General features: G+C 62.0%; 2 protein-coding genes and 1 long non-coding RNA gene across 5 annotated transcripts; 2 read left to right on the plus strand and 1 right to left on the minus strand.

Moving 5' to 3' along the window:
- Positions 1 to 3,315: 3,315 nt before the first annotated feature.
- Positions 3,316 to 9,820, plus strand: PPP1CA (protein phosphatase 1 catalytic subunit alpha). The gene is made up of 7 exons (XM_064163421.1): positions 3,316 to 3,392; positions 5,180 to 5,311; positions 5,524 to 5,754; positions 6,539 to 6,643; positions 7,562 to 7,785; positions 8,716 to 8,850; positions 9,627 to 9,820. The coding sequence occupies exons 1-7, from the start codon at positions 3,338 to 3,340 to the stop codon at positions 9,735 to 9,737; spliced, it is 993 nt and encodes a 330-aa protein (XP_064019491.1). The 5' UTR covers positions 3,316 to 3,337; the 3' UTR covers positions 9,738 to 9,820.
- Positions 9,821 to 9,914: 94 nt separating this feature from the next.
- Positions 9,915 to 13,248, minus strand: RAD9A (RAD9 checkpoint clamp component A). 2 transcript variants are annotated; one of them, XM_064163419.1, is made up of 11 exons: positions 13,140 to 13,248; positions 12,433 to 12,503; positions 12,198 to 12,320; positions 11,989 to 12,103; positions 11,818 to 11,917; positions 11,171 to 11,280; positions 10,976 to 11,082; positions 10,821 to 10,885; positions 10,628 to 10,729; positions 10,331 to 10,544; positions 9,915 to 10,238 (listed from the first exon to the last, which is right to left on the minus strand). In XM_064163419.1, the coding sequence occupies exons 1-11, from the start codon at positions 13,171 to 13,173 to the stop codon at positions 10,140 to 10,142; spliced, it is 1,140 nt and encodes a 379-aa protein (XP_064019489.1). In that variant the 5' UTR covers positions 13,174 to 13,248; the 3' UTR covers positions 9,915 to 10,139. The 2 variants fall into 2 exon arrangements, with proteins under 2 accessions (XP_064019489.1, XP_064019490.1); XM_064163420.1 differs by lacking the exon at positions 12,198 to 12,320.
- Positions 13,249 to 13,828: 580 nt separating this feature from the next.
- Positions 13,829 to 16,728, plus strand: LOC135186315 (uncharacterized). 2 transcript variants are annotated; one of them, XR_010306822.1, is made up of 4 exons: positions 13,829 to 14,255; positions 14,441 to 14,552; positions 14,912 to 14,997; positions 16,315 to 16,728. It is a non-coding gene; the product is annotated as an uncharacterized LOC135186315 (long non-coding RNA). The 2 variants fall into 2 exon arrangements; XR_010306821.1 differs by lacking the exon at positions 14,441 to 14,552.
- Positions 16,729 to 16,904: the final 176 nt, after the last annotated feature.

A 16,904-nucleotide genomic window follows, 5' to 3' on the forward strand; every position in this document is an offset into this window, starting at 1 on the left:
GCACCTCGCACCAGGCGCTGGCACCCTCGCCATGAGCTGGGCTCACCCCCCTGTTCCCGTCCTTGTCCCCATCTCTGCCCCCACAGGGAGACAATAAGGAGGGCACGGGGACATGGGGTGGCGGCACAGTGTGTCGGGGTGTCCCCGGCCCGCTGGCCCTGTCCCCAGGCTGGGCACTGCCCCCTCCCCGTCCCCCTCTCCCCAGCATGGCAGAGCTGCCAGGCCGCACGTCCCCCGGCTTAGCTCCAGCTGCCCGCGGCGTCACTGTCACCGTCACCAGCAGGCACCAAGCCACCACGCCGCAGAGCCCTGCATGCCCTGTTCACACCCACCCTGCCACCCGCTGCCACCCACACCTTGCCGCCCCCTGCCACCCGCACCTCATCACTGACACCCTGCCACACGCACCGTGCCACCCACACCCTGTCACTGACACCCTGCAACACGCACCGTGCCACCCACACCTTGTCACTGACACCCTGTAACATGCACCGTGTCACCCACACTGTACCATCCCCCTGCCACCCACACCTTGTCACTGACACCCTGTAACATGCACCGTGCCACCCACACTGTACCATCCCCCTGCCACCCACACCTTGTCACTGACACCCTGTAACATGCACCGTGTCACCCACACTGTACCATCCCCCTGCCACCCACACCTTGTCACTGACACCCTGTAACATGCACCGTGTCACCCACACTGTACCATCCCCCTGCCACCCGCACCTTGTCACTGACACCCTGTAACATGCACCGTGTCACCCACACCTTGTCACTGACACCCTGCAACATGCACCATGCTACCCACCCCATCCCACCCCCTGCCACCCACAGCCACTAGCACCTTGTCACCTGCACCCTGCTGCTGTCGTGCATGGCCACCATCCCCTGGCACACCCACAGCTCTCAGTGTGCCAAGAGGCCGAGGCGCTGCCCACCCTTCACTGCTGCTCCGTGAATGCAGACTGCTCACCTGCACACACCCACGCACACGGACAGGGCCACACATGCGTGTGCTGCTGTGCACACACACACAGGGCTGTGCACACACACACAGGGCTGTGCACACAGCTGCACACCTGCAAGCATGCACACACACACAGGGCTGTGCACACAGCTGCACACCTGCAGGCATGTTCACATGCACACCTGCAAGCATGCACACACATGTGCTGACATGCACACACACAGGGCTCTGCACACAGCTGCACACCTGCAAGCATGCACACACACACAGGGCTGTGCACACAGCTGCACACCTGCAGGCATGTTCACATGCACACCTGCAAGCATGCACACACATGTGCTGACATGCACACACACAGGGCTCTGCACACAGCTGCACACCTGCAAGCATGCACACACACGTGCTGACATGCACACACACACAGAGGGCTCTGCATACAGCTGCACACCTGCAGGCATGTTCACATGCACATGCACACCTGCAAGCACACACACATATGTGCTGACATGCACACACACACACACACACACAGGGCTGTGCACACAGCTGCACACTTGCAGGCATGTTCACCTGCACAACTGCAAGCACACACACGTGCAGATGTGCACACACACACACAGAGGTGCACACAGAGCGACATGCACACACACACATGCAGACATGCATATGCACATAGACAGACACACACAGAGACATGCACACACACACATGCAGACATGCATATGCACATAGACAGACACACACAGAGACATGCACACACACATGCAGACGTGCATATGCACATAGACACACACAGAGACATGCACACACACACATGCAGACATGCATGCACACACACATGCAGACATGCATACAGATGTAGACACACACACACAGACATGCACACATACATGTAGACATGCAGACATGCACATACATACATGCAGACATGTACACACACACATGCACTTGCATGCACACAGGTACATTCACATGTACACTCACATGTACGCTCACACACTCACACATGTACACTCACATGTATACTCACACATGCACTTACACAAGTACATGCACACACTCACATGCATGCTCACACTTTCACACGCACACTCACATGCACAGGCACCCACACATGTGCACTCACACATGCACTCACACACACGTACGCTCACATGCACACTCACATGCACAGGCACACACACATGTGCACTCATGCATGCACTCACATTCACACACGCACACTCACATGCACATGCACAGGCACATACACACACATGCACTCACACATGCACTCACACTCACACACGTACACTCACAGGCACACTCACATGCACACACACAAGTGCACTCACACTCACACATGCACTCACACACGCACACTCACATGCACAGGCACACACACAAGTGCACTCACACTCACACATGTACACTCACATGTTCGCACACGCACCTACCCCCTTCTCATTTCCCACTCCTCCACTCCCCCCTCAGCACCCCCAAGTTTGCCCCCTCCCTGCTCACATCCCTCCGGTCCCACCCGCGCCAGTACCCACCGGCGGTGACGGTGACGGTGACAAGGGGTGACAGTGGCTGTCAGTCTCTCCGGTGCTATCAAAGGCTGTACCCGCTCCGGTCCCGGGCGGGGCGGCCCCGGGGAGGGCCAGGGCGGGGCTGAGGGAGGCCCAGGGAAGCGGAGGGGACACAGGGGACACGACAGGGGACACAGGGGACAGGGCCAGCTCGGTGGGGTCACTCGGGGGACGGCTGTAAAGCTGACACCAGGCAGCAGAAATGTCAAGGCTGGGGAAGGAGAGCTGTGACCCGGGGCGGACACCACACACGGGACAAACGGGGCTGGCTGTGCCCCCGGGCTGGGCCACCCGCCACCGTGTCCCCAAGCGTCGAGGCGGCCTCGGGGACATCGAAGTGACGACAGCCTCCCAGCAACAACCCTGGCAGGCTGGCAACGGGTGGCTCCGCGGGCTCGGAGACGGGAGGAGGGACAAGGGAGATCCGTCTATGAAGATCCCTGCGGGATGTCTGTGTGCCCCTCTTGTCCCTTTGCCCGTGTCCCCCGGGGCGTCCCTATGTCACTGGTGTCCCCCCTGTGCCTGCGCCGCAGGCTGGGGACCCTCTGCTGCGCCCCCCTGAAGCTGGTGTTGGAGTGCCGAAGTGTCCCCGATGATATAGGCAGGGGGTCACGACCAAGCTGTCCCCCGCCGCCGCGGTGTCACCGGGAACATCCCCACTCCCCCTCCCCGGGGAGCGCTCTGAGGCGCCGGTTCCTCCCCGCCGCCAGGGGGAGCGCTGCGGGGCCGGGGCCGCCTCGGTGGCGGTGCGCACGGCGCGGCGGGCGGGGCTTGGCGGCAGCGTCCGGCGGCCATGGCGGACACCGAGAAGCTCAACCTCGACTCCATCATCAGCCGTCTCTTGGAGGGTGAGCGGATCCGGCACCCACCGGATTGACCCGCGCACGGATACCCAACGGTCCCGGGAACCCCCTCAGCCCCCTGCTTCGAGCCGCCTCGGGATCTTGTAACGGCGCCGGGACCTTCCGCCACCCCACCCCCACCCCCACACACCTTGGAACGGCTCCAGGCTTCCTTGTAACGGCACCGAGACCCCGGAACGGCACCGGGGTTCCACCGAGGGCATCCGGCTGCCGCCTTGCTCCCAGCGCCCTACGTCCCCCGCCAGCCCTCCCCCCCCTCCTCCCCAAAATGGCTCCGTTTCCCCTCACCCCCGGCCTGCAGTTCCCCCATCCCATGGTCCTGTTTTCCCTTCGGCGGCCTCCAACCCGCTCCCAACAGCGCCCTCAAGACAGCCTCACTGCTCCCCACGGCGGCCTCCTGCCTCCTCCAGCAGCCCGCTGCCGCTCGCAGCACAGCCCCGTTTCCCCAGCCCCCAGCAGCACCCACCCGCCCCCGCCAGCACCGTCCCCTCCCCAGCAGCACCCACCCGCCCCCGCCAGCACCGTCCCCTCCCCAGCAGCACCCACCCGCCCCCGCCAGCACCGTCCCCTCCCCAGCAGCACCCACCCGCCCCCGCCAGCTCCGTCCCCTCCCCAGCAGCACCCACCCTCCCCCACCAGCTCCATCCCCTCCCCAGCAGCACCCACCCTTCCCCACCAGCTCCGTCCCCTCCCCAGCAGCACCCACCCTCCCCCACCAGCTCCATCCCCTCCCCAACAGCACCCATCCCTTCCCTAACAACACCTATTCACCCCTAGTATCCCCCCTCCGTCCACAACAGTCTCCCTCCATAACAGCCCCCATCCCCTCCCCAGCAGCCTCCAGCCTCCTTTTCTCCAGCAGCCCAATTCACCCCCAAAATGGCCCCAGATCTCCCCCCCAACAACAGCCTCAGTCTTCCCCAGCTGGCCTTTTCCATCCCCCCACCACCTGGCCCCAGAGTCCCCATAGCATCCTCTAGTTCCCACCTGCCCTGATCCCAAACGGTCCTGCCTCACCTCCCCTTCCCAAATCCTCTACTCCAGCACCCCAAAGGCCCTGAGCAGACCTCTTTCCCCCCCCCCACCAGTGACCCCACTGCCCCTCAGTGGCCTTAGGATCTCTGCAGTGGTCTCTGAGCCCCCAAAACAACCACTTTTGGCCCCCTTCCAATGGACCCTTCCTCCAGCCCACCCCAGTGGCTCCTTTTCCCCCTAAAACACACCTGCCACACAAAATGTCTTTGGACCCCAAACAGCCTCCATCCCCCTACTCCATGGCTTCAGGCTTCCCCACCATGAGGCCAGGGCAGTGTATGGGGGGGGAGGTGTCATGGAGCTGAGTGTTTGGGGGTAGGGGAGGATATTTGAGGGGGGATGGATCTGAGGGCAGGTAGAGGTAGAAATCCTGAGCCTGCCTTCTTGTGGGGCTGGACTCTGGGGGTGGGGGACTCTGGTGTTTGGAGGGTCAGGATTTGGCAAGCTGGCTAAAGGGCTGCTGAGTTTGGGGTAGGGTCTGGGATTTGGGGCTGGGGGAGAGCATTAAGGAGTGTGTCAGAGCATAGGGGGGTGCCAGGCTGGGGGAGCCCTTAGCTCTCTGAGGAGGGAGGTGGCCTGAGGCTGGTGGTGGGGACACCTCTAAACCTTTCATACCCATGGCTCCTGTCAGTCTGTGGGCACAGGGCTTGCCATAAGCCTTGTGCCCCTTGGTGCCAGTGCTAGAGGGGGTGCCCTTCATGCCCATCTCTCTCTCTTTGTCTTGGGGGTGGGGGCAGTCCAAGGGTCGCGGCCGGGGAAGAACGTGCAGCTGACGGAGAACGAGATCCGAGGGCTGTGCCTCAAGTCGAGGGAGATCTTCCTCAGCCAGCCCATCCTGCTGGAGCTGGAAGCTCCCCTCAAGATCTGTGGTGAGTGCTTTGAGTGGAGAGGTGACGCCACCCTGCCAGCAGGCACAGCCTGGCACCTTAGGTGCAGCCTGTGTGAACTGCGCCCAGGGGTGGCACGGAGTTGCCAGTGCAGCCTGTGGCGGGGGCAGATGGGTGGGTGGGTGTCAGGAGGGGTGGTTTGAGAAGCTGGGATCCCAACCTTGTTGTGTGATGTGCCCTCCCACCCTGCTCAGGTGACATCCACGGGCAGTACTACGACTTGCTGAGGCTTTTTGAGTACGGAGGCTTCCCCCCCGAGAGCAATTACCTGTTCCTGGGTGACTACGTGGACAGGGGCAAGCAGTCTCTGGAGACCATCTGCCTCCTCCTGGCCTACAAGATCAAGTACCCCGAGAACTTCTTCCTGCTGCGGGGCAACCACGAGTGTGCCAGCATCAACCGCATCTACGGCTTCTACGATGAGTGTGGGTGCCCCCCACAGGCTCCCCTGCCACCCCCCGCCTCCCCTCACCACCCCTCCACCAGCCCCACAACCTCTCTGGGCATCCCCCTGTTCCCCAAAACTTCTTCCAGCCCTGTGTGGCCCTCCCCAACACTTCTGCCACCTCACGTGTCCCTCACAAGCCCTCTGCCACCCCCGTGCATCCCCCTGCAATTCCTCTGCCACCCCTGTGCATCCCCCTGCAATCCCTCTGCCACCCCAATGTGTCCCCCTGCAATCCCTCTGCCACCTCACATGCCCCCTCCAAAACCCCTCTGCCACGCCAGTGTGTTCTCCTGCACCTCCTTTGCCACCCATGTCCCCCCTCACAACCCCTCTGCCACCTCCATAACCCCTCTGCCTCCTCGTATGTCCCCCCACAACTGTTCTGCCACCTCTGCACCTTCCTGCCATGCCCATGTTCTCTTGCCCTTTCGTGTCCCTCTGTCCCACCCTGTGCTACCCCTGTGTCCCCCCTGCTATATGCCTCTGCTACCCCCACATCCTCATGTCACCCTTGCGTCACCCTGCCACCCTTGTGGCATCCTCATACCCACAATCAGTTCTCCCAGCACAGAGGTGCCCTCGGAGGTGCCAGCACCCCATGGCATTGTCCCCATGCAGCCACAGTCAGAGACAGTGAGAAGCTGCATGTGCTTCACCTAGGGGGCACAAGCCCACACTGGGGTCCCCCAAGGACTTTCAAGCACCCCTCTACTCCCCCCAGAATGAGCATCCTGGCACCCACACCTCCCTCTGCCTCGCAGGCAAACGGAGATACAACATCAAGCTCTGGAAGACCTTCACTGACTGCTTCAACTGTTTGCCCATCGCTGCCATCGTGGATGAGAAGATCTTCTGTTGCCATGGAGGTGGGCACAGGGCTGAAGGAAGGGGACAGGAGCTGTGTGTTGATGTTTTGGAGGTCCTGCTGGAGGGTTGGAGACTCTGCAGAGGGGTCTGGCCAGGCTGGATCCATGGGTGAGGCCAATGGGATGAGGTTTAACAAGGCCTAGTGCTGGGTCATGCACTTGGGTCACAACATCCCCAGGAAGGCTCCAGGCTGGGGGCAGAGGGGCTGGAGACTGCCTGGTGGGAAAGGACCTGGGTGGGATGGTGACAGCAGCTGGAGAGGAGCCACAGTGTGCCCAGGTGACCAAGCAGAGCACCAGCAGCCTTGTTTGGATCAGCAAGAGTGTGGTCAGCAGGAGCAGAGCAGGGACTGTCCTCTGAGACTGGGCACTGCTGAGGCCACACCTGGAATCCTGGGGTCAGGTTTGGGCTCCTCACTCCTAGGAGGACACTGAGGGTCTGGAGCAGGTCCAGAGAGGGGCAACAAAGCTGAGGGAGGGTCTGGAGAACAATGGTAAGGAGCAGCTGAGGGAGCTGGGGGTGCTGAGGCTGGAGGAAAGGAGGCTGAGGGGAGAGCTTCTGGCTCTCTGCAGCTGCCTGCAAGGAGCCTGGAGACAGCTGGGGATTGGGCTCTGCTGCCAAGGAAGAAGTGCCAGGACAAGAGGAAAAGGCCTCAGTGTGCCCCAGGGGTGGTTTAGGTTGGCCATGAGGAGAAATATCCTCAGCCAAAAGGATTGTCCAGGCCTGTCCCAGGCTGCCCAGGACAGTGGTGCAGTCCCCATCCCTGGAAGGGTTTCGGAGCCGTGCTGATGTGGTGCTGAGGGCCATGGTTGGGTGGTGCCCGGGCAGGGCTGGGTTCAGGGTCAGACTCCACGCTCTTGAAGCTCTCTTGCAGCCTCAAGCAGTCTGTGATTGCACAACTCTCCTTCTCCCCCCAGGGCTGTCTCCTGACCTGCAGTCGATGGAGCAGATCCGGAGGATCATGCGGCCCACGGACGTCCCTGACCAGGGCCTGCTCTGCGACCTGCTCTGGTCTGACCCCGACAAGGACGTGCAGGGCTGGGGGGAGAACGACCGCGGAGTCTCCTTCACCTTCGGCGCCGAGGTGGTGGCCAAGTTCCTGCACAAGCACGACCTGGACCTCATCTGCCGGGCACACCAGGTACCGCCGGGCACCCTGCTGCTGCCAGGCACCCTGCTGCCACCGCGGGGGGGGCACAGGCTCTGGGCAGTCTGCAGGGATCATATGGCTGCACCCCAGGGATTTGCCCCCCACTAGGGAGGAGGCTGAGCCCTAGAGGGGAAATGTTTGACCCTGGTGGATGTTGTAGGGGACTTTCACGGCTGGGCTTCTGGAAGTATTTGCCCCTGCGAGCTGAGGTTTTGCCCCAAGGGTGGATATTTGCCCCTGGGAGCTGAGGTTTTGCCCCAGGGGGTGGATATTGGCACAGTGAAGTGGGTATCTGCCCCACGTGGATGTGGTTATTTGACACCAGGCACAGACTTGCGCCAGGGTGTGGTTATTTCCCCTCACAGGGGTGGGCGTTTGCCCCAGAAGGGAGAGGTTTTGCCCCAGAGGTTGACACTTCACCACAAATGGGGTAAACATTTGACCCTAGAAGGTGGCTTTTTGCCCCCCAAAAAGGGTATTTTTTACCCCATAGGGGAGAACTTTTTGCCCCAGAGTGGGTGGTTTTGCCCCAGAGGGGACAAGTGTCTACTCCAGGGACTGGGTATTCACCCCAGGGCATTGATACTCACTTCAACTGGGGTTAAGTATTGACCCCAAGGTGTGTTTACTTGCCCCTGCAGCTAAGTATTCACCTCAGGGGATTGATACTTGCCCCAGGGGGTGCCTGTTTACCCATGGAAGGGGCAGATATTTGCCCTGGGCAAGGGTGTGGGGGGTGAGCCTTCACCCCAGGACGTCAGTGCCCACCTCAGGCACTGGATGTTTGCTCCCGGAGGTGGGTATTGAGCCCAGGGAGGTGCCTTTTTCCCCACGGGGTGGAGGTTTAACCCCAGGAGGATGGTTCTTTTGCCTTGGCAGGGGTGCCCAGCTGTTGTTTAACCTTCCTCCCCCCATGCCCAGGTGGTAGAGGATGGGTATGAGTTCTTTGCCAAGCGCCAGCTCGTTACCCTCTTCTCAGCCCCCAACTACTGTGGCGAGTTCGACAACGCGGGGGCCATGATGAGCGTGGATGAGACCCTGATGTGCTCCTTCCAGGTGGGTCTGGGGGGGCACACGTGGCCCTGGGGAGGGGGTGGTCACACACACAGCCTCAGCGTGGGTGCTGTGGGAGGGCCCTGCTGAAGTGAGGAAGAGCCTCCACAAATCGATGTGGGAACGAGGGGGAGAGGGAAGTTGGGGCAAGGGGTGTGACCCCCTCCTCAACACCTTTCCCTCCCCACACACCTTACTCTCTCCTCTTTTGCTTCCTCCTCCTCAACTTTTCTCCCCATCTTTTTATCCTCTCTCACCATTATTCTCCTCCCCTTTCATCCTTCGCCCTCACCCTTGTTTTTGTCACTCGTTTTACCTCCCCCTGCTCCTGTCCCCACTCTTTCCCCTGCTCCCCCTTTCCCTCTCCTCTCTTTCCCTTCCTCCCCCTTTCCTTCCCTCCCCTTCTCTCCCTCCCCTCCCCTTCTCTCCCTCCCCCCCCTTCTCTCCCTCCCCCCCCTTCTCTCCCTCCCCTCCCTTCTCTCCCTCCCCTCCCTTCTCTCCCTCCCCTCCCTTCTCTCCCTCCCCCCTTCTCTCCCTCCCCCATCCCTCTTTCCCCCCCTTTATTTCTTCTCCCCCTCCTCACCCATTTTTACCCCCTACCCTTTTTTAACCCACTCAATTTTTCTCCCTTTTTATCCCCTCTCCTCGTCCCCCCCTGTTTTTTTTTACCTACCTCCTCCTCATTTTTTTTCCACCTTATTCTTCCTTCACTTCCTTTCCCCCCCCTCCCCACTCTCTCTTTTCCCCCCCACCCCCCTCTCTCTTTCCCCCCTGCCCAGATCCTGAAGCCAGCTGACAAGAACAAGGGCAAATACGGGCAGTTCAGTGGGCTGAACCCTGCTGGCCGCCCTGTGACCCCCCCTCGAAACTCTGCCAAAGCCAAGAAATGAGTCATCAGCTGCCCCCCTTCCCCCCACAAGCTGGGGTCTGGGGGACCCCCCCCAGCACCCCTGAACATCAGGTCAACTTTCAAGTCGGTTTTTTATTTGGAAGATCCTGCTCCTCCTCCCCTCCCATTCCCTCTCCCAGCCAAGCTCCACCAAACCAAATCCAGTGCCTCCCCCTAGACCACTCTGAGGGCAGGGCTGAGCTTGGAGGCGAGGGGGGGTCAGTTACAAAGCCCAGAGCCCAGCCCTGGGGTTGGGGGGGGGGGAAACAATGGAGGGGAGGGGGGTGGGGCAGGAGGGTTTTTTGGAGGAATAAACTTGTAATGGGTCACGTTTAGGAGCTGGTGGTGGATTGGGGGGGGACACTCTGTGTCTGTGTGTGTGTTGTGGTTGGGGGGGGTGTCTTCAGCAGTCGTTGTCACTGTCCTCTGCCAGCACCTCCTGGGTGGGGGCCAGGCTGGGCCCCCCTGGTGTCAGCACCGAGCCGAAAAACAAGGAACGAAACTGGGGAAGGGAGAAAAAGGAGGTCAGGAGAGGGCTGTATCCAGCCCCCCCCCCCCCTCTGCTCCCCAGGTATACAAATGCTCATCCCATACCTTTTTGTGAGGGGGAGTACCTGGCACAGCTCCTTCCTCCTCCTCTTCTTCCTCCTCTTCCTCCTCAGGGTCGCTTTGGGCTGGACAGGGGGTGTTTAGGGGGAAGGTTGGGCTGGGGGGCACCCCAGGCTCTTCCTCAGTTTCCATGGCAACCATGTAGGACTCGATGTCATCAGTGAGGTCGTCAGAGGGGAGGGGCAAATGGGAGACGCCGCTGGGGTGAGAGAGGAGCAAGCAGGGGCAGATTGGTGACTGTTCACTCTGGTCCCTGCTGATGCCACCCAAGGCAATCCTCACCCGTTAGCCATGGGGCACTGAGAGTCACTTTTGGGGTCCAAGAGGGTGGCCAGCACCAGGTGGACTTCCAGGACAGCATCATCCAGGGTGAACACCACGGGCCTGCAACGGGGGTGCAGGGCACAAACGTTCTGAGGCTGGAGGAGCCAAGGGCAGGGTTGGCACAGGGGTGGGTTGCGATGCCTACTCCTACCTGCCGGGCACATCGTAGTGGATGGTGAGGGGCAAGTTGGAGGCCTCAGCGAAGGTCAGCAGACCCTGTAGGGTGGAGTGTGACAAAGAAGGGGTTGAGGAGGGGCTTAAGGGGGTGACCCCAGAGTTTGGGGGAATCCCTCAGCAGGGCCTGACCCGAAACTCCTTGAGGCAGAAGGTGATGGAGGAGCCTGGGGTCACTGCCACCCTCTGGAACTCGTCTTCTGCCAGCCACAGCTCTGTCACCATCGTCTTCTTTGCCTCTGGGAGTGATGGTGAGAGGCAGGTCAGGGGTTTGTGGTGGCAACCCAAGGCAAGGGAAGGGGCACCCACCTCCCCCACGAGGCTCACCCATCTCATCCTCCACGTAGTTTCGGAGGCTGATCTTGCCCCCAGGGCCAGCCCCCAGTGTCACCTCAGCCAGTGTCTGGGGGAAGTGAACCACGGCTTCTGCCAGCACCCTGTGGGCACATGGAGGGTGTGTGTAGGGCAACTGGGGCTGAGCAACCCCAAAGCCCACCCCCAGGGTCCCACTTTTAATTCTCCTTCATACCCCTGCCCACCCTGGTGCCACCACAGTGTCTCCTTTGTGCTGCCCCAGCCTCCCCTGATACTCCCCTCTACCCTGGCACCACCTCGGTGTCCCTTTTGTGCCACCTAAATGCCCTTGGCCACCTCAGCCAACTCAACAGCATCCCCATGTTCCCTTTGTGCCACCTACATCTCCTTTGCCACCCCCAGGCTCTCCCTGCCATCCCTCCTTAGCCGGTGCCACATCAGCGTCCTCTTCATGCATCCTCTTTGCTGCTCCAGGATCCCCTCTGTGCCAGCCCAGCCTCTCTTGGCAATCTCCTCCACCCTGGTGCCACATCAGTGTCCCCTTTGTGCTGCCTACATCATGCCTTTTGCCACCCCAGCCTGTAACTCATCCCGTCCCATCCCTTTTTGTGCCACCTACATCCCCTTTGCCACCTCAGTGTCCCTGTGGTGTCACTCACCGTGCTGGGGCGCAGAGGCTGCTGGCGCAGCGCTGGATGTCGAAGACAGCCTGGAGCTGCTCACACTCCTGGAAAGCCAGGTTGTGAGTCTTGGTGACACCTGTCAGAGAGGTCACCAGCTCAGCCTGGCCACCACATGCCACCGTGGCCCCTCCCAGTGCCAGCACTCACCATACTTGCAGTGGAGCTGCAGGACCAGGCGGTTGGCGCTGGGTTTGAGCAGGATGAGACATTTCCCCACAGTCTTCTCCAGCGAAGGCAGCGAGCGGAAGACGCCCAGGAAAGACTACAAAGAGGGGACAGGAATGGGGACAGTCACCCTTACCTGGCACCCCTCACCCTAGAGACGTTTGGGGGTGCCCAGGAGCAGGGTGCTTCACCTTCATGAGAACTTTGCATCGGAAGGGTTGGGGCTCACCCAGCTGGTACAGCTGGAAGAAGAGGGGCGCGAAGAGGAAGGAGGCGAAGGCTGAACGCGAGGAGTTGACTGAGCGTAGGGACAGCTTGGGAGGGGGAGACACAGCATTGGCACCGGCTGAGACACAGCGGGGGCACAAGTGGCAACCCCTTACAAGCTCCCAGCCAGTTCTACCTCCCAGCCCTGGTGCTTCGTACCCCACTGTCAGTGGGCTCCAGGTAGAGCTCGTCCCCGATGCGGGACAGGGAGTGCACAGCACGGCCGAGGACTGGGTAGCAGAGAGGAGAAGGAAAGAGTCAGGCAGGGCACTCCTGTGTCGTGCTCACACTCACCCCCTCCCCAGTCCCCTGTGCCCCCCATATTCCACTGCCTCCCATTCTTAGGTGGCACACCCACAAGTGACACCTCTCAAGCCCCTGTGCCCCACTCCTGTGTACTTCGTGTCTCCCATTCCTCTCACACCCCCTTGTACCTCACACGGTCCTTTTGCATCCCCACTCCTTTCATGCCCCCTCCATTCACTGTGCCACTCACTCCCTATGTCCACCAGACCCTCCATGCCCTCCCACTCTCCTTAGACCATTCACAGCCCATGCATCCACACCCCACACATCTTCTGTGCTCCCACACCACTGATGCCCTCCACACCAGCGAACTCCCTGCGCACTCACCATGTCCTCTGCTCCCCAATGCCCCCCCATTCTGAGCAATCCTCCTCTGACCCCTCCACCCCGTGCCACACACCCCAGTGCACCCTACACTCCCCTTGCTCCTCAGCTCCCAGTGCCCGTCATGCCCACTGCACCTCTCTACCACTGTAGTGCCCCCACCACCCTCGCTCCCCACTTGCCTCCCACAGTCCCTGTGTGCCACCACGACCCCATACCCCCCCGGACTCCCTCACCTTTGACGTTGCTCCCGGTGACGACGCCCTTCATGGCGTGGGGTCAGCACCGAGACACGTGGGGGGTTTCGCGCCTGCTGCCCAGGCCCCACCCCAGCGCTCAGGCCCCGCCCCAAGCCACGTCCCCGCCGAATGGTTCCTCCTGGGTTCTCCCCCTCCCCACGCCCCTGGGGATGAGCCCAGCCGCACACTTGCCCCTTGGGCACGTCCACCCGCGCTCTTGCCAGTGTTTTCCCTCCCTCTCCGGTGTCGGAGGGTCCCGGCCGTGCCGCCCAGCCTGGCGGTGGTCGCGCCCGTCCCCCCCCGCCTCCCGCGGCCGTTGGTTCCGCCCGTTTCTGCTCCGCGCCGCCGCCGCCTTCCCGCTCGCGCCGCCGCCCTCGCCCGCCGTCTTCCCATTGGGTGAGAGGCAGCCTTTGTCCCGCCTCCGGCGCGGGGCGATTGGTTAGCGCCTCCCGCGTGACTGCCGCGGGGCGGTGCTTAGTGCCCAGCTTCGCCTCACGTGATCGAGGGGTGGGATCATCTCGTGGTTCCGCCTTCCGTCTCTTCCTATTGGTCGGCAAGGCACGGGCGCTGCCGGCTGCCGGAGTGACGTAGGGCTCAGCCAATGGGGCTTCGACCGCGGAGAGCGGCGGTGCGCCCCGCGGCGCGGCTCCGCCCCCCGAGGCTGACCTTGGCTCCGGCCGCTGGCTCTGCGCTCGTACCCCGGCCCCGGGCTGCAGCCTCGACCCCCCCAGACCCCGGTCTCTGGCTCCAGGCTCCATACCCCTGACCCCAGGTACTGACTGTGGGCTCAAGCCTCGAGCCTGGGCCTGAGCCTGAGGTCTAGTTCCGAGCCCTGGGCTCGGTTACAGATCTGGCCAATACCCCTGACCCCTGCCCGCATCCTGGCCTCAGGCTCTCATCCTGCCTCTGGGGCCGCCCCTGGCCCTTCTGGCTCCTCTGGGTCTCTCTTGAGGGGCCTGGGCCTCCTCCAGATGGCATTGGTAACCCCAGACTGTACCACAGCCATCCACCTGTGACCCCAGCCTCCCTCCCCAGCCTGCTCCAGCTGCCCCCTTCTCCCTCCAGCAGCCACCCTGAAGCACTCCCTCCTGCCTGCCCATGCCAGCTGCCAGGGTAAGGTTCACCCCATTGCCACTTCTGCCAGCTCAGCCCCATCCAACACACTGCTGTCACCTGCTGCTGCCCCACACAGTGCTCCCCAGATCTGGGTGGTTACCCACACGAGGCCCTGATGGAGTCTCTGCTCCAGTGCCTCTGGGGAGCTCACTGTTTTGGGGTCTTCTGCCCCGTGTCTGCAGGTCTCAACGTCTTGGCCAGTGACAGAGCACCTGGGCAGGCAGGGATGCCATGGCCAGACTGGCAGCAGTTGAGGGTCTCTCCACGCTAGAGGGTCAGAAAGCACTATGGAGGGTCAGTGGTCTTGCTGGGGCAGCTTAGGGGGAGCTCAGTCAATTGCTTTCCTCACGCAGGCAGCCAGCCTGGAGTGAATGGGTCTCGGGTTGAGGCCTCGAGGGAGGCTGGGGAGGGGGATCTGGCTGTGAGGAACTTGACTCGAGCTTGCAGTGGGGTCCTTCGGCAGGAGTAGCAACTGCCCAAGTCCCTCCTCCTAGGCTCAGTGGCTGCAGAGCTCAAGCTGAGGGGCCCCCAGTCTGTAGCCTGCAGAATGTGGCTGGCACCTGAGGCGGGGGGGAGGGCACAGAGCCCCTCTCCCATCCCTGTCATTCTCCAACATGCAGCCACAGCCTCTCCTCCTCTGTTTTCCATCTCAGGTGTGCTGCTGGTGCTGAGCACCTCTCTGAATGCCCCACAGCTGCAATTTTGGACCAAACACCCCTCAGCAGCACATCCCTGTCAGGTACCATCAACTTCTGACCTCCGTGGGGCTGTTCTTGGGCCAAGCCATGTGCTTGGGTTGCTCAGGGGACTCCCAGGCCTGCCTTGGCCTTGCTTTGGGGTCCAGCCTCCACGGGGTGAGCTGGATCTGGCTCGCTCCACCTCTGGGGTGAGCACTGGCTACCAGCCCCTTCCTCCCAGGAGGAGGAGGAGGCTGGGATTGTGTGTGAGCGTCCGTTCCAGCGCTGGAACAGCAGCCGGGCTCCTCTGGAGCCGCCGTCCCCAGGAGGGGCTCTGGCCTCGGGGCTCAGCGTTTTATGGGGCTGTGGATAGGACGCAGCTGGCTGCGGTCGTGACACACACACCTCAGTGGTGGCCAAAGCCACACGCACCCCTCCCCTCCTCCCCTGGCCTCCCCCAGCCAGCACCGACGAGGCGCTGGGGACCAGGCTGGATACGTGCCGGGAGCAGGAGCCTGGCAGCCCTACGAGGGCTCCCGAACCCCTGGCTTCAACCTACCCCCAAAGCTGTGAACCTGTCACCTTCCCTGCCAACCCTGGGGTGGCCTCCGTGTGCCCACTGGGCTCGTGGGCCATCTCCCAGCAGGGGCAGCTTGCCCACTGCTCCCAGAGCTGCCGGCTTCCTTCCCAGCACAGCATCATGGCGCTGTGCCCTCGCCCAGCCAGCGGCGCGGGGAGACAGACGGACACAGCTGGGGCTGGCAGCAGGGGACAAATGGCTGCTTGGTGCCCCCAAGATGTCCCTTGGCTTGTCTCCCAGGGGTGTCCCCAAGGAACTGGGACAGTGCCCTGTCTGTATAACTCACAGTTTGGGAGGGGTCTGAACATGATTCGGGGTTCAAACCCGCCCTGGTGCCATGGTTTTTTGGGGCACTCAGCATCCCTTTTTCCCTCCTTCCTCCATCTGCCCATGGTGCAGCCCTTGGGTGTCACGGATGAGGCTGGATGTAGAGTTAGGAAGCAGGTGGGAGCACAAGGGGCCGTGGTGAGCGGGCAGAGGCTGTGGCACAGCCATGGCACAGCCGGATGGTGAGCTGCTGCCCGCCACAAAGGTCAGCAGTGGGAGGCAGGGCCCAGCCGTGGCGCCAGCAAGGGGACGAAGGTGAAATCAGCTGCCCACAGCTCTGCGGGTGACGTGGTCCCTGTGGGCATGGGGTGGGGGGGCATGGTCTCACCCACACGTCTGGGCAGCGGCTGGGGCAGAGCTAGTGCAGGGGTTATCTCGCTGCCTGAGGAGGCTGACACAGTGCTCCTGGGTCAGGGCACTTGTGCCACATTCACTGAGTGTTGCACCCTCCTCCTCTTCTCTTCCCTCTCAGGTGCTGGCCCAGTGTGAACTGAGCTGGAAAGCTCCTCAGAAACAACCCTGGTGCTGCCTTTTGGGATGTTGTGGGGGGACAGCGACAGGACAGGACTTGAAGTCCCCCAGCCCGGGGCTGACAGCTGCTCCCCCAGCCACGCTACAGCAACTCCCCAGGGGAGGTGGAAGTGGCTTTCCCAACTTCTCCACGCTCTTTGCTTGGGACAAGGAAGGGGAAACCAGATCCTAGCAGCATGACTAGGGTGGAGACAGGCTGGATGTGGGGACCCCCCTCCTCCTTAAAATGCTGCTGTGAGCTGGGGTGAGGCACCTCGTAGCTGTTCTTTGCTGGTTTTCCCATCTGTTGGGTCCTTCCTCACAGCTCCAACCCCAAATCCACGCTTCCCATCCAATAAATCACCCTGGCACCGCCTGTCAGTGCCTGGTTTATCACTATGGGGAGGGGTGGGTGTCCCTAAGCCTCTGCGAGAGCGCTGAGGAGGGGGCAGGGGGTGTCCCTGTGGCTTTGGAGACAGGCTGGTGTCACCATGCTCCAAGCTGGCACCTCGCTGCTCTGGGGAGGGTGGAGGGGGGGTCTGGGAGGATACA

Source organism: Pogoniulus pusillus, chromosome 24 (assembly GCF_015220805.1).
Source record: "Pogoniulus pusillus isolate bPogPus1 chromosome 24, bPogPus1.pri, whole genome shotgun sequence".
NCBI lineage: Eukaryota > Metazoa > Chordata > Aves > Piciformes > Lybiidae > Pogoniulus > Pogoniulus pusillus.